This window comes from Loxodonta africana, chromosome 8 (assembly GCF_030014295.1).
Source record: "Loxodonta africana isolate mLoxAfr1 chromosome 8, mLoxAfr1.hap2, whole genome shotgun sequence".
In the NCBI taxonomy this organism is placed as follows: Eukaryota; Metazoa; Chordata; class Mammalia; order Proboscidea; family Elephantidae; genus Loxodonta; species Loxodonta africana.
In genome coordinates, this window is record NC_087349.1 from 21,740,509 (window position 1) to 21,764,562 (window position 24,054).

General features: G+C 41.6%; 1 protein-coding gene across 1 annotated transcript in view; it reads right to left on the reverse strand.

Annotated features, from left to right (window-relative positions):
* Nucleotides 1-24,054, reverse strand: part of SND1 (staphylococcal nuclease and tudor domain containing 1) — a 487,657-nt gene that overhangs the window by 293,133 nt on the left and 170,470 nt on the right. Inside the window, exon 11 of the mRNA XM_003407249.4 lies at nt 13,491-13,580. Within this exon, the coding sequence (XP_003407297.2) occupies nt 13,491-13,580 (90 nt within the window). The remainder of the gene's footprint in view (nt 1-13,490; nt 13,581-24,054) is intronic.

A 24,054-nucleotide genomic window follows, 5' to 3' on the forward strand; every position in this document is an offset into this window, starting at 1 on the left:
CTTCTCCCATCTCTGAAAGACAGTTAAAATCCTTACAATTCATATTCATATCAATCCAATACTGCCCAGAGACAGGTCCCTGTTATCTGGGCAGTTATTCAAATCTGTTCTTTTTCAACTTCACTTGTGTGTATGTAATCCTACCCCCATCAGACTGTAAGCATGTGTGACAGAGATATTTTGTTCATTTTACTTTACCTGCCAAAACGTGCCTTGGACCAAAATATCCAACAACTATATGTGCCTTTCCTAAAATAAGGGTTCCATTAGAGTAAGTGTTTGTAAGGCTCTATCTTCGATGCATAGGGCAAGGTTTGGCACAGAGTGATCCTCAGTAAGTATTTCCTTAACAAAAATGAAAAATGAAAATAAATTGGTTTCACTAGGCTACCACTTACGGACTTCTTAGCGTATCAATTGATTATACACGACCAAAGCTTCAGGGACTGGGTCTAAAGGGATTAACTTATCAACTACTTGATCTTTATCGACCTGTTCATCAGCCCAGCCCAGCCTGGTCCAACTCACTTACTGAAGCCAGAAGAGGTAAGAGAGCAAAGTTGCAGAAGAATACCTTGCCCAAAAGGACAAAACCTTGTATTTCTACAGTTTTCGAAGAAAATTCCTGCATATCTCAGCATATCTTGGCATGGTGCTCCCTCCAAGTAGGCAAAATGTTAGGGAGAGATGGTGCTCCAGGAGACAGGTCTGTGCTAATTATTCCTAATGTTCTATTCATCAACCTCGAATGGGTGGAGCATGGCTCATCAAGAGCTACGGCCAGGAACGATTCCTCCCAGGGTGCATCATATCTCTAAATGCTGCTAACTATCCAAGTGGAAGCAATGGAGGCACTGCGACTTAGGATGCCCCAGAGACAGGGCAACATTTTCAAATGGACAACACCACTCATTCTTCAAGGAAGTGGAACAGGAAAAAGTCTAGGGGTGAGCCCACTGACAAATGTGGAAATGTGCTCTAAAGACTCAATTACTCTATACCAACTGTCAGCTGGTCTGGAGAAGAGAGGGCATCACTACCATCCAGGAAGAGTAATGGCAAAACGAATAAACACGAATAAAGGATGCAAGACAACTGAGCACATCTGCATCCAGTCTGGCTTCACACTCTCCTACAACATAAGACACTGTGCACACTATCACTGGGCCCAAGCTCAAAGGAATCTATTCTCTGTAAATCAGCAGGTATACAAAGTTCGAGAAGTCCAGGCAAGAGTCAAGTAGGGAAAGTGACCAGATAGCAAAGAAGCTACAAAGATGCTTTCCTACTGTCACCTCCATACATGAAACCATTGCTGTCCAAGCCAGCAATCCTCATGGGACAGAAATGCAGCATTTTAGGAAGACCTGAAAATCTGCCAGAGAAACAATACAGTAAAAACAGAGAAAGCAATTCAGGTATCAATAAAAGAACTTGTTTCAGATAAGAGTGAAAAGTTTAGCTTGGATCTTAAACACATTACAACAAGGAGCTCTTATTTTCTGAACTTACAACTGCATAACCCCAATTATGAAGTTATAGCCGTTAAATATCAGTTCCATTAACCAGCTATAAAGAGCGGGCAAGGTTTCAACTTTAGAGCCAGCACACACTTGTCCCACATGCACAACTTATTCGAACCCTTCAGAGAGAAATACTGGAGAAACTTCAGCTCCCAGACTAACTTAAATGAGTATAATAAAAACAGCACAAAGAAGGAAACCATGCAAATTTGTGCTCTCAAACTGGACTTATAACTTCTAAGCGATATGTGTTACTTTGCAATTATATACAAACTATTGGTCTTAGCCTGGGTTCTCTTAGAGAAGCAAAACCAGTGAAGTGCATGTGTGTCTATGTATACATAGAGAGACACAACACACAAAGAGAGAGAGAGAGAGAGGGATTTAACTCAAGAAAATGGCTCATGAGGTGGCAGAGGCTGGCAAGTGCCAAGCCCACATGTGAGATGTTAGGCTCCTTCTGATTCACATAGCTGCAGGGGCTGATGAATCTAAGACTGGCAAGTAAGACAGCAGGCTGCTGGCTCACAAGCTGTAGAGGCTGATGAATCCCAAGATCGGCAGGCAATACAGCAGGCAACTGGCTCAAGTTCCAAGAACCGGAGGTCTGATGATGATGAGCTCAATGCAGGATTCAGAGAAAGCAAGCAAGCTTTGCCAGAACATCCATATACATATTGGATGCATGCCACACCCCTGAGGAAACTCTCCTTACAACTGATCACATCAGATCATATCATGGTAGATGATTATATCATTACATAACTGCCAAACAACTGAGAATCATGGCCCAGCTAAGTTGACACACAAACCTTAATCATTATAGGTTTTAAAATTTTTCCTTATGAGAAAAGTGATACATACTACTACCTCTATATAAACCCTTACAAGGAGCCCTGGTGGTTCAGTGGTTAAGTGCTTGGCTGCTAGCTGAAAGGCTGGTGGTTCAAAGCCACCAGCCACTCTGCAGAAGAAAGATATAGCAGTCTGCTTCTGTAAAGAATACAGCCTTGGAAACCCTATGGGGCAGTTCTACTCTGTCCTATAGGGTCATTAGTGGTCGGAATTGACTCAAGAGCAGTGGGGTTTTTTGGGGCTTTACAACATAAGATATTCTACACAGTATCATCCAGCCTGAGCTCAAAATAATCTATTCTCTATAAACTAGGAGGTATAGAAAGTCAGAAGATTTACAATTTAGCACATTTTATAGGGTTTTGGGCACAAAAGGGTTATTTTTACCAAAAAAAAAAAAAAAAAAGTGCTATCGTCCTCTCCCTACCCCCAAACACAGCTGAGCTGATTCAGCACAAGTTTCCCCCTAAAATAAAATCCTGGTTTGCAGAGAATAAGCATGGAAAGTTCCAGCCCCAAGGACGACATTTCAGAAGCTTAGCTGAAAAGATCAGGAGTGGGTGGCTGAAGACAAGTTGACCACAAATCATGTTATAAATGCAAGAACTTTCACCAGAAAACTATGAGCAACCCGGGAGTTGAGGGAGGGAAGTCTTTAATAATAAGCAAAGTAATAAAAGAGTATTACCAGAGATATTGGAATCCCGAGGATTCTGGTAGCTAATAAATCATTTCCCACAGGTGACCATATATCAGAAATTTCCAGGAATGCCACTGAATGTTCTAGTTTCTTCATTTAACTTGGAGAGGCTCTCTGAAGAGGGTATTAGAATATACGTCACACAAATACCACACTTCACCAAAAAGCTGTGTGTTCTGCTCAAAATCCTGATGGCCACCAAAGCACAGAGGTACTTATCACAAACTGAAAAAAAAAAAAAAAAGCAAACCCAAAACAGAAGAACTCATGATCAAAAAGAACATTTAGGTGGCGGCAGGAAGAAAGCTTCCTTGCTGAGAACAACCAAGCTTCCAGAAATAGGCAGCTCCACAGCCACTTCTGTTAATCACCTTCACCAGACAAGGGAGCTAAAGGCTTGAAGGGTAAAAGATAAGGACCATTCCTGAAACCAAATGGTAAAAGGCATCTAAGGTGGCCCTTTGGTTTTCAGTTCATGTTGGACACATTCCTATAGCTTCCAAGTGGGAGAACTCTTACTAGAAAAAGGCCTGGTCCAAAATTATAAGTCATTCAAAACATCCCTCATTTTGGTGAATACCTTCAGTCATTTATTCAAAAAATTTATAGCCACAATTGATGGTAACAGCTGGCACTGAAAAGGCAAGGACAAGCAGCCTCATATAAACCTGTCAATTTATATCACAATGCATTCACAACCTCTAGGGCCTGTTTTGGTCATAAATGTAAGGGAGTTTTCCACAGTGTGAGTGAATCAAACTAATATGAAGTAAAAAATGTGGAAATGACAACATGTTCATAAAAACCAAACCAAAATACAGTCCACAACACATTCTGTGAAATAGGACATTACGTGATTTGTATATTGTGCAAACAACCAGTTATATACAGGCAGTCCCCAGATGATGAAAGTCCAATCTACATACAACCTGTTGTTATGAACCAACATTCCCATAAAGCCTATTATATTAAAAACTCGAGATACATACAGTGGTTCATAATAACAAACGGGTGTTACTTTGCAACATGCATCAAAACATTACTGTTGTTGTTAGGTGCCATCAAGTCAGTCCTTATGCACAACAGAACGAAACACTCCCCGGTCCTACGCCATCCTCACAATCGTTGCTATGCTTGAACCCATGATTGCAGACACTGTGTCAATCCATCTCATCGAGGGTCTTCCTCTCTTTCGCTGACCCTCTACGTTACCAAGCATGATGTCCTTTCTCTAGGGACTGGTCTCTGCTGACAACACGTCCTAAGTACACAAATGAAGTCTCACCATCCTCACTTCTAAGGAGCATTCTGCCTGTACTTCTTCCAAGATACATTTGTTTGTTCTTCTGGCAGTCCATGGTATAGTCAGTATTGTTCCCCAATACCATAATTCAAAGACATCAATTCTTCTTCCGACTTCTGTTTTTTTCACTGTCCAACTTTTGCATGCATACGAAAAAAAGAGGCAACTGAAAATACCATGGCTTGGGTCAGGCACACCTTAGCCCTCAAAATGGTATTTTTATTACTATCATGCTATTATTATTCTAATCAAGATTTCTGAACTCTATTATAATCTTATGGGACCACGGACATATACATGATTGGATGTTGCCCAAATGGACGTTATGCAGTGCATGACTGTACATCAGAGGTAATTAAGAACAAGAATCCCCAGACTGTCAGCTTTGTACTTAACGCAGCAGATTAAGCAACACACTGCAAAAGACAGAACCTAGAAGTGTTTTGAAAGAAGAGGACAACCCTGTTAAACAGCCAGGGAAAAGGGTGGAGAAGTCCTCCTCAAGAAAGATCTGCACCCTTGAAGAGCTCTCAGGAGCTGAGTGAAAAACTGCTCGTGCTCAGGAATGTTACTCCTTACCTTCCAAGGTCTGTCCCATACAAGAAAACAAGCACCTCGAGTGCATTCTGGGCACACAAGATAAAAAAGCAACACCTGTCCTTTCCTTTCTCCCAGACTCGCATAGAAGAGTCTCACCTATCCCAAGAGATTGACAAGGAGGGAAAATCAAGTTTCAACATTGGCTTAGCAATGTTACCTATGACCTCACATTGTCCGTGTATCTAAGAGCAGAACATGTAATCTGACACTGGTTTCTCTGAAGAACAATTTGATGAAACAGCACTTCACGGGGACATCTCAAAGACTAATGAGATAATGTCTAGAAGGCTCAGAGTGCTCAGAAGCCTGATATATGGTAGTATTACCACTCCCTGCTATCTGTAAACTAGGATAAGACAGCTGGAAGAAAAGCCATTTTTTGTAACATGTAAGGTCTATGCTATATACAAAAACTGACATTACCCCCAAAAGTGCCATGACCCTGGCTATCCACATATGACTCAGTGTACGCAACAGGGAAGCAGACCTTTCCAGATGGTCTTTAATTTAGCAAAGCAATTAAAAATATAGGCATCTGGGTAAAATGATTAATTTTTATGAGTTTCAGTTTCTTCATCTATAAAAGGAGCCCTGGTGGCTCAGTGGTTAAGAGCTCGGCTGCTCACCAAAAGTTCAGCAGTTTGAATCCATCAGCTCCTACTTGGAAACCCTGAGGCAGTTTTACTCTGTTCTATAGGGTCGCTATGAGTGGGAATTGACTCAACAGCAACGGGTTTGGTTTGGTTTTATCTACAAAAATAGATACGTACATAATACACACATCTTGCAAGATGAGGTGAAAATTAAGGAAAAGTGAAAACAAAGCCCTTAACAAGTTCAGTGTCTACCACCTAGAGAGAACTCAATAAATGACAGCTCCAGCCCTTTAAGATAGAATGGACATTATACAAAGTGCCCTAAAAAAAATTAGTCTAGCAACTTCACAACAAATTTGACTGATAGGAAAATCATACAAAGGCAGCTACCAAATTAGAAATGAGCCACATCTCCCAAAGTCTGTTTAGAAATTCAGAATGTTTTATTCCCCAGAAACAAGACGATAAACAGTCATGGAGCTGCCAACCTGGCTCACAAGAGCACTTTAACCCAGAATAGAGACCATATTGTTGTTCCATATACTATCCACCATTTCCAGACAGAGTACAGTCCCAAAAGAAGAAGGCAAGCTCATTCTGCTTCTTGCATATATGCCTAACTTGGCAAATCTGGTGGGCTGTATTTCCACCTCCTTTTCTGCATTCTTACCTGTTGCACAGGCTTGTCCATAGTCTTCAACAGAGCCCCTTTCCCCTCTAAAGTTAATTAATTTATTAAAAATTCATTGAGCACCTACTATGTACCATAAACTTTACTCAGCCCTGGGGCAGTGAACAAAATAGATGTGGGCCCTAATCCATGGAATAAATCTAACAAGGGAGATAGATATTAAACATATAAGCACTCAAATATATTATTACAAGTTGTGGAAAAGATGTATAGGGTAAGTTATTGGAAGGGGGTGGTCACGGGAGTCCTCCTTCAAGAAGTCACATTTAACTTGGGTCTGAAGGATAAACAGATGGTAAACAGGTGAACAGAAATGAGGATGATAGAGGGTATTCCAAGAAGAAGACGCTGTAATTGCAAAAGCCCTGAAGTGAGTAGAAAATAGTAAGTGTTGGTGAGGATGTGGAGAAATTGGAACCCTCATCCATTGCTGGTAAGAATATAAAAAGATGGAAGCAACCAAGGTGCCCATCAACAGACGAATGGATAAATTATGGTATATTCACACAATGGAATACTATGCATCAAAAAAGAACAACAATGAATCTGTGAAACATTTCATAACATGGAGGAACCTGGAAGGCATTATGCTGAGTGAAATTAGTTGCAAAAGGACAAATATTGTATGAAACCACTATTACAAGAACTCAAATAGTTTAAAGAGAGGAGAAAATATTCTTTGATGGTTACGAGAGGGGTCATTAATAAGATAGTAGACAAGAACTAATTTAAGTGAAGGGATGGACAACACACAATACAGGAGAGGTCAGCAGAACTGGATAAACTGAATACATTGAAGGCCAGAGTAGCAGGGGCAAGGGTTTGGGGACCATGGTTTCAGGCGACATCTAGGTCAATTGGCATACTAAAAACTGTTAAGAAAACATTCTGCATCCCATTTTGGAGAGTGGTATCTGGGGTCTTAAACACTAGCAAGCGGCCATCTAAGATGCAACAACTGGTCTCATCCCACCTGGAGCAAAGCAGAATGAACACCAAAGACACAAGGTAAGTATGAGCCCAAGAGTCAGAATGGGACACATAAATTAAAGACTCCATCAGCCTGAGGCCAGAAGAACTAGATGGGGCCCAGCTACAACCGATTACTGCCATGACAGGGAGCACAACAGAGAATCCCTGAAGGAGCAGAGCAGTGGGATGCAGACCCCAGACTCTAGTAAAAAGACCAGACTTATTGGTCTGACTGAGACCAGAGGGACCCCAGAGGTCATGGTCTCCAGACCTTCTGTTAACCCAAGACTGAAGCCATTCCCGAAGCCAACTCTTCAGACAGGGATTGGACTGGACTACAAAACAGAAAATGATACTGGTGAGGAATGGGCTTCTTGGATCAAGAAGACACATGAGACTATGCAGGTACCTCCTGTCTGGAGGGGAGATATGAAGGCTGAGAGGGACAGAAGCTGGCTGAATGGGCATGGAAACACACGGTGGAGAGAAGGAATGTGCTGTCTCATTAGGGGGAGAGCAACTAGGAGTATATAGCAAGGTTCATATAAGGTTTTGTATGAGAGACTGACTTGATTTGTAAACTTTCACTTAAAGCACAATAAAAAAAAAAAAAAAGATGCAGTCACTATGGAAAAGGTTGGCGGTTCCTCAGAAAGTTAAACATAGAATTACCATGTGACTGTGCAATTCTATTCCTGGGTATATACCCCAAAGATCTGAAAGCAGGGAGTCAAACAGATACTTGTACACAAACGTTCATTGCTGCACTATTTACAGAAGCCAAAAGTTGAAAACAATCCAAGTATCCATACACAGATAAATGGACAATGGAATACTACCCAGCCATAAGGAGAAATGAAGTCCTGACACACACTGCAACATGCATGAACCTATAAAACAGTATGCTAAGTGAATTAAGTCAGTCACAAAAGGACAAATATTGTATGATCACACTCATGGGAAATACCTAGAAGAGACAAATGGATAGAGACAAAAATTTAGTAGTGGTTACCAGAGGCTGGGAGGAGGAATGAATGTGGAGTTATTGCTGAAGGGGTGCTTTGTTTCTGTTTAAGGTGATGCAAAACTTTTGGAAATACTGGTGATGGTTGTACAACATGGTAAGTGTAATTAATGTCACTGAATTGTATGCTTAAAAATGGCAAAATGTATGTTATATGTATTTAACTGCAATAAGATTATTAAAAAAAAAAAAAAAGAAGAAGAAGAAGAAGCCCTCAGGTGAGATGGGGAGCATAATGCATAATGAAGGCCAAAATGCTGGTCAGGAGGACAGTGAGGGAAGGGATGGGGGTTATACCTGAGAAGCAGGAAGAAACCAGGTTATGCTGGCCTTTGTAGGCTCAGGAAGCAAGGGGAAGCCAAGAATCTCAGTCAAAGGAGGAGCATGATATGATTTGCATTTGTGAAGCTCCCTTTAGGCACAGGGTGGAGAACGGACTAGAGTGGAAAGAATGGCTGTGGGGAAAACAGTAAGAAAGCTACAGAAGGAGTCCAGGCTAGAGGAGAGAAGGCAAGGCAGCAGTTGTTCCATGGGAAGAAGGGGAGAACTTTGAGAGAGAGAGCTACAGCAGGACTTGGTGAAGGATTGGAATAGAGGCATAAAGGAAAGAGGTGTTGTCTGGTGGCATTGATAGTGCTGTGACTCTAGAACATTGGAGGAAACCAAGCTTTCTGATGGAAGATATTGAGTTCCATATGGATTGGATGTGCTGGATTTATAAATCTGGTGCACGTTAACGATCATTCCCTTCTGCCCCCACGTGCTCCACACCCCAAAAGTACATACCTCAGGAATGACAGATTTTGAAAAGAACAATGTGAAGCAATCATGATTTGAAATAACTCACCAAATGATGTGTAGCCCCATAACTTCCCAACTGTCTGCATTTATTAAGAAAACTGCCCAATATTAAGTGCCAAAAAAAATGCCAGCCTAGTACACAAATCAAACTGAAAGATGTGAAAACCATACAAAGGTAGCTACTTGCTTACAAATAAGTTACATCCCATGAAAGTTTGCTTTTTGAGCAAAAATGGTGGAAAAACACGCTAGGGAAGTCAGAGATAAGACAGCGTGGCCTACATATCTATTCCCAGGGTTTGTGAAGTTTCTACGCACTCTGGCTTCTTGCAATTTCATCTCTTCCAACACTTTTGACCCTTCAGTTGTCCAAACAAATTCCAACTTTGAACACAATGGTTTCCATGGTGATAGACATCATGCAATTAAGGGACAAGAGATTTAGGAGTGATATATTTGTCTTTTATAAATGCTGTATTATACGGATAAAAAAATATTCTGAGACCTTACTTTTGATATTATAGGAGATAGCTGGGAAAAATTTCAATAAAGATCTCAGGTATTATTACTCTATTCCACCGACAGCAAAATGATTTAAGCTCACAGACTTGCTTCCCATGGGTTGAACTCTAAACATTTAAAAAAAAAAAAAAAACCCACAGAAAGAATTTATTCCAGCTATCAGAAGAGGACTGTAGCTCTTGTTGGAACCCTGGTGGTGCAGTGGTCAAGAGTTTGGGTGCTAACCAAAGGTTGGGAGTTCGAATCCACCAGCTGCTTCTTGGAAACCCTAGGGGGCAGTTCTACTCTGTCCTATAGGGTCACTGTGAGTCAGAATCAACTCAACAGCAATGGGTTTTATGGGTTTGGTAGCCCTTGTTAAAAGAAGCCCTGGTGGTGCAGTGGTTAAGCGCTTGGCTGCTAACCCATAAGTTGGTGGTTAGAACCCACCAGCTGCTTGGCAGGATAAAGATGTGGCAGACTGCTTCCATAAAGATTTACAGCTTTGGAAACCCTATGGGAGCAGTTCTACCCTGTCCTACAGGGTTGCTATGTGTCAGAAGTGACTTCATGGCATTGGGTTTGGTTTGCTTGGGTAGCCCTTATTCTTTTAGGAGGGCATCAAACTCATATATCTCTTTAACACAAGTTCTGGAAAACTGAAAGACATGATAAGCCATTTCTTTACTACACTAGGGCCATGAAGAACACCAGAAGAAACTAGCAAGAAAATTCTTTACCAAGAATACCCCTTCATCAAGACTTCAGTGAAAGAATAGATGGCAGATGAAGGGGAGAGTATTCTACCAGGCAAGATGGCAATTCAGGCAGCTTTTGAAACGTTTGCAGTGTTCACAGGTATGAGCACGTGTGTACACACACCGGTTAGCAAGAGCACGTCCTCATTCTGTGGAAGCTGAAGCCCCCTGGTGACACATCTAACCAGCTACCACCCAAACCCGTGCAATTGGTTGAACAAGCAGTAATGTCTGCAGAACTAACATGAAGGCTACGGAAAAATACCCTAGTTCTGATGCCAGTCCGATTAATTGCACACTGATTTACTTGTCTTGACCTCAGAGCCTGTAATGAATCATAACAGAAAAAGCAGAGCCATGTAGAGTCTATACCAAAACAGTACTATGAGAAAAAAACCAAACCACACACCTCCCTGGCACCTGGAAAAACAGAACAGAGTACCATCATCCTGGATCTGCTAGCCACCCCAGGAGAGAGGGCAGACACCTAATATTCCCATTTCACAAACAAGGAAACAAAGGCTGAGGGCAGTGTGTGGCTACTCTCATTAAGGGATTTAGGCAGAATTAAATCTTGGGAGTGAATCAATTTCCACAAACTGGACTAGAGACTGCCAAGTCCAACAAAGCACCTGTGCGATTTACTTTCAATCTTATTTCTCTGTATTCTAGAAGCCCCTCAAAACTGTCATATTATGGAGTTTCTGGGAAGGTCAAATAAGAGTCTGGGCCGAGAAGGTGATTTTACCTCCATTCTCTTCCCTACGCTGTGGTAGGCTGCGCTAATCAGCTTCTGTGCACACAGGCACACAGGCAAACAGGCGCACGCACTCCCTCTTGGTGCCTCTTAATCACCACGTGCCACGCTCTACAGCTGCAGAGGTCTGAAGGGAATTGGCAGAAATGTGTGCTGATGTGCTAGCCACACCCCTGAGGCAGCAACTGCCCCGCCTGCTCCCCAACGCCAGAGCACATGGGTGTTCACTGTCAGAGCTGATGGGCCCAGAAAACAGTCAAGTGGTTTCAGGTGGTGAGTCAGGGAAAGCAGTTTGCACCAGGAATGTTCCAGCCCAGCAGAGCTGAGCTGCGTCCTACTCCTGACTCAGAGAGATGGTATTCATCATTTACACAATGTCACCATGGGGGACAAAACCAGGGCTCAGCACAAATAGAATCCAATCAACTTCGATGCAGAGGAACCAGTAAACAAGGCTTCTCCCACTAAGCAGGAGCCTAATTGCTTCGGAATGGCCACCGTACTTGATACCTGAGGTCAGTCCTTTTATCCTGACATGGTGGGCTTTGCAAAGGCCTGGCACACAGTTTGTGGGAGCAGGGCCCTGGGCTAACCTTCTAGGACCATTTAGCAGCTGCAGCAATAACCTGTGATCTATGTTCTGGAGATGAAAGAGAATCAGGGTAGGGCACTATTCGAGGAAGCCAGGTGGCTGCCGTAACACATGCCACAGAACTGTGTGCACACCTATCAAGCAAGTGGTACCACTTCTTTCAAAGTGATGCTCGATGGATTTCAACAGAAATCTACACTTGGGAGGGAATTTCTTGTTTGTCTATATGCTATTGTTTATGAGCCAGTGAGTGAGTGATATGATGCCAACTTGGCGAAATAGAGATGTCAGACATTAGATCAGATAACAGGAGATCCAGAAATTGAAAGAGGCTTAAAACCATCATTCGCGCTACACTTCATGAATGAATACAGCATTCTGTCAACTTTTATACGATGACAAATGAGCCTATTCTCTGAAGGAAACTGAGGAGATGTAATACTCATTTTAGGGAATCCAGTTTGCTTTCTCTACCTCAAAATTAGTAATTTCATCTTATGCCAAACTTCAAAACCTTTTGCTACAATTTATCATCCTAGTGACTGTGATATATAATAAAATTGGTTACACTTATATTTATGATATACTGGAAGTCCTGGTGGGGTAGCGGTTAAGTGCTATGGCTGCTAACCAAAAGGTCAGCAGTTCAAATCCACCAGGAGCTCCTTGAAAACTCTATGGGGCAGTTCTACTCTGTCCTATAGGGTTGCTGAGTTGGAACCGACTCGACGGCAATGGGTTTGGTTTGGTTTATGATATACTACTTTGGCATTAGTTCAAAAGCCAGAGCCTTATCAAACCTGTCATGTCACTAACCATTTAAAACTCTGTATTTATGTAAAGAACTCTAAGATGGCTTTAATGTGTTATGACAGACATACAGGCGAATGGTCCTACCTTTTTGAAGATACAATAAAAATTGACTCAAAACCCTAGAATCCCCACTAAAGTCAAGTAAACATGAGATGACTCGTAGTCCCTCCCTGAACAGATTTTCCTCAATTACTATCAAGGAACCATCTCATTCATTTCCTTTGTCATTCAAGACACAGAGAACCACTCAGGACGATTAGGGCGAGGAGGTCAGGAAGAATAAGGGGATGCTCAGAGGCTCATAACCATCCTCTCAGAGTGGCAAATTCTGCAGCTGGCCATAGAATATTCTGCTATGCCCAAGAGCACAAAGAAATGCACTCCGGGGCCTCTGAACTGTTGCACCAGACTAGAAAGTCAATGTGCTACACAAAAAACCTCCCATGCACCGCTTCCCCACAAAAGGCTCCACAGCACCTGCCGTATAGGCTGTGGGTGAATTTTACAAGCCAGAAGTATAGAGGTGGCACACACACTGAGCAAGCATGCTCCTCTTCTAGGAGAGCCCCCTTCCCTTACAGCCAGCTTAGTCCTCAGAAGTAAGGGAAGCAGAAAACAGCAGCAACCTTCCCTCTCTAGCAAATCCCATCGCACCACACTTTTAATGGAGGTGGCTGGAGAGAAGAAAGCCAAGCAGATGGAGCTCAGAGCAACATGCAATTATTGAAACTGGAATTGAACCTGGGCCCTGGAAAGAACATGCCATCAGAGGTCTGGCAATCACACTGTGGTCAGGCCCCCAATTTTAAACCTGTCCCAAGGGACACCACTTTCTGATACACAGGTAGGTATGCCTTGCTTCATATCAACGTAATCCTGCCAGGCTCAGTGCAGGACTGCCATGTGCTGGGCCCTGGGATTCCATCAAGCGTAAAGGGCCCAGCTTAAAAAAACCCTCCACAGGAGGAGCTGAAGCTTGCAAATATGTCTCTGTCATCACTTACCTTCTTCCCAATTAGCTTCTTTCGAAGGAATTCCCGGGCTTCAAACATATAGGGAATGTCATACAGGGGACGTAGCTTCTTGTTCTTATCCTAAAAGGAAAATAAAATACTACATCAAGAATGAGAAAAGCCAAATGAACACCCCCAGCTGCACAAGCCACTGGGATGTCTCTCAAGCCTGTTCTCTATCTCCCAGTATCACAGACACTAAAGAAGTGCTGGAGTAATAAACGAGCAATAAAATAATAAACATTTGGCTGAAATGCTTTACAGGGAATAGGATTATTTTTTTCACATGACAGACTTAAAAATAAGCAATAGAATGTTTATAATTACCGAAGCTGGAAACAACCTAAATGTTCATCAACAAGGAAATGGCTACACAAACTGTGGTACAGAAGAAGCTTAAGGAGCCCCGGTGGCACCGTGGTTAGGTGCTTAGCTGCTAAACAAAAGGTCAGCGGTTCAAACCTACCAGCGGCTCTGTGGAAGAAGGATGTGGCAATCTGCTTCCATAAAGATTATAGCCTTGGAAACCCTAAGGGGCAGTTCCACACTGTCTTATAGGCTATGAGTTGGAATTGACAGCAATGGGTTAGGACAGCAGAAGCTTAATAAGTAGTAGGGCCCTTCTGATATTTATAGATAGTCTATGAATCTAAATTCTATTACTCTGTAAGCATTTAATGAACAATGAACACCTACCAATTATTAGCCCCATAAAAAGCACTCTATAAATATATAGGTTATAATCCTGGACTAAAAAGTCTTGCAACCTAACATATGAATAGAAGAAATCCTACAAATATGAAATAGTTAGCAACACAAAGCAGTCTTCATAAGTGGTAAATTATGTGATATAGTCTGGGGCTTAAGTGCTGTAAGAGTTCAGGGAAGTTCAAGGAAAGAAGTAATCAGGAAATGTTTCACTGACAAGGTGGCACTTAACATGAGGGTTGCTGGACAAAAAAGAACTAGGAAGAAAATCAGAGTTAGAGAAAAAAACAAAACATGCAAAAGGAGAGAGGCAGGAATAAACAGTATTTGGACACCCATAGACACACACTTCCTTAACTGTCTCGTGGGCCCCTGACTCCTCCCAAAACACGTTACTGCTGAGACAGGGTCTAGATGAAAAAGATTGGAAAGACAATGGGTAGGAACTTAAGGGATAAGCAATGAATTAATAGGAACTGACAACAGAGTGGATAGAGGGGATAAAAGAGAAGGAATCCAAGATTCTGAGTCACGATGACAGGCATATGAAGTCAAGAGAGTTTGCTCATTGATGGGGGATGTAGAGGTTGGAGGATGTGTATAGGAAATAAGGAGAACTTGGCTACTTTAATGTCCCTCTCCCACTAAACTGTAAGTTCTATGAGAATAGAGACCCTGACTATTTTTTTCTGTGTGCCCAGAACCAAGCACAGTACCTCCCTCAAAGCGCATGTTCAATAATAGTTGAAGTAACTGCAAAAAAAAAAAAAAAAAAAGCATGCAACGAAGATCAAGTATGCTGGGAGAAGAGGACTTGATTTACTGATATGGGTCTCTCCGGTATGCACGTAACATTTGGAAAAAATACAGAAAAGAGGCCATTGAGGACCAACTCCTAACCTAGATGGACGCCATTCCCTCCCCATCCTGTGATTAGCCTGCCTAGCCTCATCTTTACCATCTATTACAGTACCTGACAAAATATCTCTATATAATCCAATCTATACTCAAAAAAAAAGATCATTTTTTTAAAATAGCCAACTACTTCCAAATAAAGAACCTTCATCATTTGAATATCCCCCCCTTTTTTTAATCCTAAATGGAAATAATGAGACCAAAGGACTCATAACAGATGTTTTCCTCCCAGACCCTAACTAAGCCTTGGTGTCCAGAAAACAGCATTTAAACATTTCAGTTCACTGATATTGCCAAGTTCTCTCATGAGTGTAGATAATCCTTCAGTTAGAATGAAATTTAAGCTTCACATTAATCATTACCTGTCTTCCACTTCCTCTGGTTTAAAACAAAACAAAACAGCATCATTCCAATGCTCTTAAAGGAAGCCAAGGCACTTACAGAAATGAAGGGGAGTCTCCACTCCTTCTCCCAGATGATATGCATTTGGGAATCCACATATTCTAGGGAACATTTGGGTGGTCAGACTCTCTCCCCACTCCTGGGGTTCCAACTCATAGCGATCCTACATACCACAGAAAGAAACACTGCCCGCTCCTGTGCCATCCTTATAATCGTTCTTACGCTTGAGCCCATTTGTACAGCCACTGTGTCAATCCATCTCCTTGAGGGTCTTCCTTTTTTCTGCTGACCCTGTACTTTACTAAGCATGATGTCCTTCTCCAGGGATTGATCCCTCCTGACAACATGTCCAAAGTATGTAAGACTCAGTCTCGCCATCCTTGCTTCTAACCTTGCTTCTAAGGAGCATTCTGGTTGTACTTCTTCCAAGACATATTTGTTCGTTCTTTTAGCAGTCCACGGTATATTCAATATTCTTCACCAACACCACAATTCAAAGGTGTCAACTCTTCCTCATTCTTCCTTATTCACTGTCCAGCATTCACATGCATATGATGCAACTGAAAATACCATGGCTTGGGTCAGGCGCACCTTAGTCCTTAATGTGATATCTTTGCTTCTCAACACTTTAAAAAGGTCTTTTGCAGCATATTTACCCAATGCAATGCATCTTGTGATTTCTTGACTGCTCCTTCCATGGGTGTTGGTTGTGGGTCCAAGTAAAATGAAATCCTTAACAACTTCAATCTTTTCTCCGTTTACCATGATGTTGCTTATTGGCCCAGTTGTGAGGATTTTTGTTTTCTTTATGTTGAGGTGTAATCCATACTGAAGGCTGTGCTCTTTGATGTTCATTAGTAGGTACTTCAAGTCCTCTTCACTTTCAGCAAGCAAGGTTGTGTCATCTGCATAACACAGGTTGTTAATGAGTATTCCTGCAATCTTGATGACCCATTCTTCTTCATATAGTCCAGGTTCTCAGATTATTTGCTCAGTGTACAGATTGAATAGGTATGATGAAAGGATACAACCCTGACACACACCTTTCCTGACTTTAAACCACTCATTAACCCCTTGTTCTGTCCGAATGAGCACAACTAAGTGTTCTGCATTTCCCATTTTTGCAATGTTATCCATAATTTGTTATGTTCCACACAGTCAAATGCTTTTGCGTAGTCAATAAAACACAGGTAAATATCCTTCTGGGATTCTCTGCTTTCAGCCAGGATCCTTCTTCCTAGTCTGTCCCAGTCTGGAAGCTCAGCTGAAACCTGTCCTCCATGGGTGACCCTGCTGGTATCTGAATACTGGTGGCATAGCTTCCAGCATCATAGCAACACACAAGCCCCCACACTACCACAAACTGACAGACACGTGGGGGGCCCTAAACATAAAAATCTTTAAAGGAACAATAACACTAAGGTTTTCTTATTAAAGGAGATAATAAGGTAAATGGAATATATGAGAATTGCCAGAGTCAGAGGGAGGGCTGGGCAACTCAAAGGACAGATGTACAGGATCATGGATTTAATAAATACCCTGGAAGCCAAATGACAATAGTGTATCACAAGTTAGAGGTTTATTGAAGAGCCAACTGTAGCCTATAAGCCCTAAAATTGAGTTTATGATGACACTCGATAAAGTAAGAACGCTTGCTGGATAGAAGTTACTAGGTGGCAGTAATGAACGGATTTTTAATAAACACAAAATCAATAGTTAACAGCATCAGCCCTCAGGAATAAAGTACCAATGTATTCATATCCACCAAGCAACAGAAGACAATCCATTTACAAAGTAGCTGTGTGATTACACAAGCCTAAGTGAACATTTTTTAAATGAACTGAACAAAGTATCACCATTTACTTTATATAGCCTTGTAATTTGCCACAGAACCTGAGTTTCTGAATCTTACCCCACTTACTATGAAACACCACAGAGGTACAGGGAATGTCAGTTGCTTGGGGCTCTGAAACTATGAAAGGGAAGAAAAACAGTTCAACAAACATTCCAATGAAGCACAAGGGACAAAGAATACCTGAATGTGTGGACATGCGCATCTAAACCAGGGCTTGGAACCCTTTGTTCTGTATGAGCCCCTGCTGAGAATGTGCATTTCTAACAAGTTCCCAGGTGATGCTAATGCTGCTGGTTAGAGACCACTTCTGAGAACCACTAGTACAGCCCAAACGAAAACCAAATCCACCGCCCCATCGAGTTGATTCCGACTCACAGTGACCCTATAAGACAGAGTAGAACTACCCCACAGGGTTTCCAAGGAGCACCTGGTGGATTCCTACTGCTGACCTTTTGATTAGCACCCAAGGTCTTAACCACTGCGCCACCAGGGTTTCCACTAGTGCAGCAGCGGTTCTCAAAATTTATTGTACGTAAGAATCACCTGGGGATCTTGTTAAAATGTAGATTCTGATTCTGTACATCTGGGGTGGAAAGGCAGACATACTGAATCAGAACCAGGACAAATTGGTTGGAAGCCCTGGTCTAAACAAGAATCTGTTCTTACAGCACTCCCACAGGACTGGGCCATGCCATAATATCCTCAAAAGAATGAAAGAAAATAAACAGTACACTAACAACCCACTAAAAAACAGGCTAACGTCAGAGTCTGCTTGTGTGTCTCTCCTGAAGCTGAAAAAGAGCTAATAGCAAAAGCAGAAAACAAGACCTCACAAGTGAAAACAAAAAGGATCTTGTTACTCTAACCCTTCAGAACTAGTAGCTATTGACATCTGCAAACATCTTACGAGAGACATATTAGAAGTCCCTAAGAAACCACAAAATAAAAGCAATTCCTCCAAATTACCAGGTACATAAAAGTCTTGGAAATCTCTAAGAGGCAATTGAGGTATGGAATGTATTCTGAGAAAATAGGACTTTAGTTGAATCTTGCCTGCTAAAAGAGACTGTCTAGTTTAGATTCTAATTTACATGGAAATATTTTTAAAAAAATAAAAATAGAAAAGAATGCTTGCTTTATCTGGTGGGCAGATAATACACAAACCAATATGTGCTGTAATCACTGTTCATCCTGAGAGATGACACTGTATGCAGGCCCTGCAATGACGCATGTTAGAGACGGGAGAGAGAACCCCAGTCATCTGTATCTCTCTCTCACCAGCCTGAGAGAGGGCCCCAACTCCCACATCTCAGCATCTGAAGACACTCTTGGCATTGTAACAGAAGTTGTTTATGGTTGGTCGTACTTCACAATGGAGACTGGTCCACGCTCTTGTAGACAGAATGGAAGGGACCTCCAGTCAGGTCCTTTTTCTCAACTCCTGTTCAGGACTACTTTTATCTAGCTTATCCTTAAAAGCTTTAGCGAAAGAAATTTAATGACCTTGGGATAGTGCAGAGCTTCTGAAACCAGGCTGAATAAACACAAAATATGAAAGATTGATAAATTTTAAAAGCTCTCCACTGAAAAGACACCATGAACAAAGTGAAAAGTCAAAGCACGGGCTCTTGGCAGGTGACAGGTGAAATAAATAAACAAAAAAACAGAGCAGGCTAAGAGGGAACTGGGGTGTGGACCACAGTACTAAACATGATCACAGAGCTGCCACTGAGAAATGTATATTCTAGAAAACACTCAAAGTTATTATGGGATGTAGTGATGTGAAGAAAGGCAGAGAGAACAGTCTGTGTGAAGGCTTATTTAGAGCATGCCTGGTAAGTTCAAGGAACAGCAAAGACACCATTGTGGCTAGTGCAGAGCCTAGGAAGGACTGGTAGGTGATAAAGACAGAGACCTGAATTACATTTAAAAGAATTACTTTGGCTGCTGTGTTGAGAACAGACACTGTAGCAAGGAAAAGTGTGGAAGAGGGGAGACCAAATGACATTGAGTAGGCAGTTGGATATACAAGTGTGGAGTTTGGAAGAACTGGAATATACACTTGGAAATGATTGGCATACAGGTGGTATTTAAAGCCAAAAGATTGGAAAGGAGCAAGGACTGAGTCCTGAGGTATCCTAACGTTAAAAGGTATGGAAGCAGAGAAGGAATCTGCAAAGGACACTGAGGAGGAGCAACTGGTGAGCTGGGTAGGAGGAAACCAGAACATTGTGTCCGGGAAGCTAAGGCAAGAAAGTGAACTCAGGAGGGAATATTCAGCTGAGTCATATGCCGCAGAAAAAGCAAACCATTGGTCACTGGTAACTTGACAAGAATAGTTTTGGTGTAGCACTAGGAACAAAAGCCTGACTAACTTGGAATGGGTACACAAGAGAATGGAAGAGAAGAACTGGAGAAAGTGGTTGGATTATATCAATCAAAAGCTGTGCCACAAAGGAGTGCCCAAGAGATTATGTGATAGCTGACAAGGAAAGCAGGGTGAAAAGGTGTTTTTGTTTTTTAATTTTATATGGGAGAAATAATGGGCAATGATCCAGTGGTGAGTAAATAATGTAGAAGAGAAGGAAGAAAGACCTACTAGAGCAATGTCCTTAAATAGGAACGGAGGGAGTAGCTTTCAATAGGGGCAATACCTTTAGCTCATCTGGTAACCCTGGAGCTGGAAACCCTGGCGGCATAGTGATAGGAGCTATGCCTACTAACTAAAAGGTTGGCAGTAAGAATCCACCAGGTGCTCCTTGGAAACTCTACGGGGCAGTTCTACTCTGTTCTATAGGGTCACTATGAGTCGGAATCGATTTGACAGCAACAGGTTTGGTTTGGTACGGAGCCCTGGTGGCACAGCGGTTAAAGGACTTGGCTGCTAATCGAAAGGTCAGTGGCTTGAACCTACCAGCTGCTCTGTGGGAGAAAGATATGACAGTCTCCTTCTTTAAAGATTTACAGCCTTGGAAACACTATGGGGCAGTTTTACCTTGTCCTATACGGTCACTAGGAGTCGGAATCAACTCGACAGCAACAGGTTTGGTTTTTCAGTTTATAGCTCATTTGGAGTCCTGGTGTTGCAATGGTTAAGTGCTTGGTTGCCAACTGAAAGGTTGGCAGTTAGAACCCACCAGTCGCTTTGTGGGAGAAAAGACCTGGCAATCTGTTCCCATAAAGACACAACTTAGGAAATCCTATAAGGAAGTTCTAATCTGTCCTATAAGGTCACTGTGAGTCAGAATCCACCTGATGGCACACAACAACAACATCCCTCATCTATTGGTTCAAACCCACCTAGAGGCACCTTAAAGATAGGCCTGGTGATTTGCTTCTAGATGGTCACAGCCCTGAAAACCCTATGGAGTGCAGTTCTACTCTGCACACACAGGATCACCATGATTTGGAATCAACTCAATGGCAACTGGTATAGCTCATATACAGGTAAGTGGATAGAGACAGTGTTAGGTGGGGGAATGCTGTAAGGGGAGTCGGTGGAAGGTCTCTTCTATTTCCATTTATTCTGTGAAGAAAATAAAGAACCTCTACAAATCAAAAAGAAAAAATAGGAATAATCTAACAGAAGAATGGGCAAAAGGCATGAACATGCACTTCACAAGAGAGCTCCAATTAGACATTAAAACTTGCTGCTATCAGAAGAACTAGTTGGTGCCCGGCTATAATTGATGACTAATCTGACAGGACACACAACAGAGAACCCCTGAGGGAGCAGGAGAGCAGTGGGATGCAGATCTCAAATTCTCATCAAAAGACCAGACTTAATGGTCCGACTGAGACTAGAAGGACCCCGGAGGACATGGTTCCTAGACCTTCTGTTAGCCCAAGACAGGAACCATTCCCAACGCCAACTTCAGACAGGGATTGGGCTGGACTATACGATAGAAAATGATACTGGTGAGGAGTGAGCTTCTTGGATCAAGCAGACACATGAGACTATGTGGGCAGCTCTTGTTTGGAGGGGAGATGAGAAGGCAGAGGGGGAAAGCTGGCTGAATGGACACAGAAATACAGGGTGGAGAGAAGGAGCATGCTGTCTCATTAAGGGGAAAGCGACTAGGAGTATATAGCAAGGTATATATAAATTTTTGTATGAGAGACTGACTTGATTTGTAAACTTTCACTTAAAGCACAATAAAAATTAAAAAACAAAACAAAACAACTTGTTGCTATTCATAACAACCCTATAGGACAGAGTAGAACTTCCCCACAAGGTTTCCAAGGCTTTAACCTTTAGGGAAGCAGACTGCCACATCTTTTTCCTGTGGAGCCACTGGTGGACTTGAACCATTGCCCTTTTGCTTAGCAGCTCAGTGCTTAACCACTGCACCACCAGGGCTCCTTAATTAGACATTAAGTGCATAAAAATAACAATGTAACTTCATTAATATTCAGGGAAATATAAATTGAGATATTACGTGATACCCATCATACTGGAAAAAATGAAAATGATGAGAATGTGGAGAAATGGGACTACAAATTATTTCAACTACTTTGGCACTTTGGCATATGCCACTTGGTATCACCCAGTTAAAACAGGTAATACACATCCCTATAATTAAGAGACTCCACTTACAGGTAAGTATACACCCTAGAAAATTCTCCCATGTGTACGACAGGCATAAGAATATTCATGATAATGCCATTTATGGTATAGTCATACAATGGAACAGTACACAGCAGTTAAGTTGAATGACAGCAGCATAACAACAAATTTGAAAAACGATATTGAGCAGGAACAGCAGGTTGCAAAATGATATAGTAAAACCCCACTTAAATACAGACTAAAAACAGACACAAGCAATATTATATTATTTATACGGCTATGTAAGCTGCAAAAGTATAAAAATGCACAGAAAAGAAAGACAAGGTGATCATGGTTACTGATGTGGAATGCGTAGAAGGAAAAAGAAGTGGGGAGAGAGAAATGGGGTTGAGGACGAGTACTCAGAGCTTCCAACTGTATCTGTAATGCTTTATCTCTCAAAAGGAAAAAAAAAAAAGGATCTGAAGGAAATATGGTATGATATCAGGGCTGAAAAAGGAGGCTAGAGGTTTATTATATTATTGTATAAATTTGGATTTTTTTTTTAAGCCAAAAATATTTAGGGAAAGAAAACCCCCAAACCTCATGTGGTCACCTTTTCCCATTCCTCAATGTCATATATATTTATTCCTCTCTGCAGTAGAATAATTGGTCATTCTTTTCTTCATAAGAAACATATTAAATTCCATTCTTTATCCTCCCCCCACCCAAAAAAAAATATATATCCTTTCACAGATGTAGCCTTCTGTGAGGCAGAGGGAATAATTTAACTATAAACGTGCCCTCAAATAAACAGGGTCAAAAACTACTTTGATTTTTGTTTTTTAAAGGAGATTCAAACTATAATACAGTAATTAATGTAGCCAAGTAGAATTACACTCCATGAAGATCTTAGAACTGACTGTTGAATTAAAATAAGAACCAACAGACATGATCAGATTAAAATGGATAAGATTTCAAACAGTAAATAATGGAATAGTCCCAGTTGCCCTGCCAGGAATGGCATTTTAATAAATAAAGGCTGCGATTTCCATTTGAATTATAGACTTAAAATAGGAACACTACCACATGCCCTAGGCATATTTACAATCAAGGACCTTTCAGTTCCCTTGGCAGCCAGGAGAGAGAACCCAGGGGGACAGCTACTATTTTATGGTCCTTAACACAGACAGTAGCACATTTCTATAAAAGGCAGTTCTTTTCTAGTTAACAAAGCAAGTCAGCAGCAAGGGAAGGGTTCAAACTTGAAACCACCTTGGCCAAATGGAAGAACTCTTGTATCACTAAACCCAATGGATCATACCTGGAAGCTCCAATATCCAAACCCCTCCCTGCAAGGGTTACTTCAAAAAAAAGTATCTATCTCCCTTACTAGCTCCATTTCATTCTCCCTGCTCAAAATTCCTCTTAAAGGTAAACCCACCAGTTGCTGTGGAGTAGATGCTGATTCTTGGCAACCCAGGTGTGTCAGAGTAGAGCTGTGGGTTTTCAGTGGCTGATTTTTCAGACCTAGATTCAGCCCTTTCTTCTGAGGTGCCTCTGGGTGAACTCGAACCTCCAACCTTTGGGTTGGCAGTTGAGCACATTCACCATTTGCACTACCCAAGAACTCCTTTTTAAAGGTAAATAGAGTCCATTACAGAGACACAGTCTGGGTAAGTACCAAATGCACAATCCACTACATTTCATATACATCTCCAGGAAGCAAAGAAGAAATGATAAAAAACTAAAAATCAAATTTTATGAAATTGAAATTTGATTTTTAGAATGTACAGATGTGGGATTAGAATGGGGTGATTATACAAGATATCAGCTCCCTAAATGACTGATTGCTTTTCCACGACCCTCAAATTTCTTGATTTTCCTGACCACCATATATGATCCTGCTGATCCCATAATAACACACAAGAAAAGCACTGGAATTTAAGGTATAATAATAATAGCTATCGATAACAACCCTGTCAAGCAGGCTGAATACAAACAGCAGTCCTATCTGGTAAGGATCATTACTGCCTTTTATAGTAAGGAAAGTAAGGCTTAGATGTTAAGTAACTTGCGCAACACCACATAACTAATAACGGTAGAGCTGGGGTGTGGATCCCAGCTAC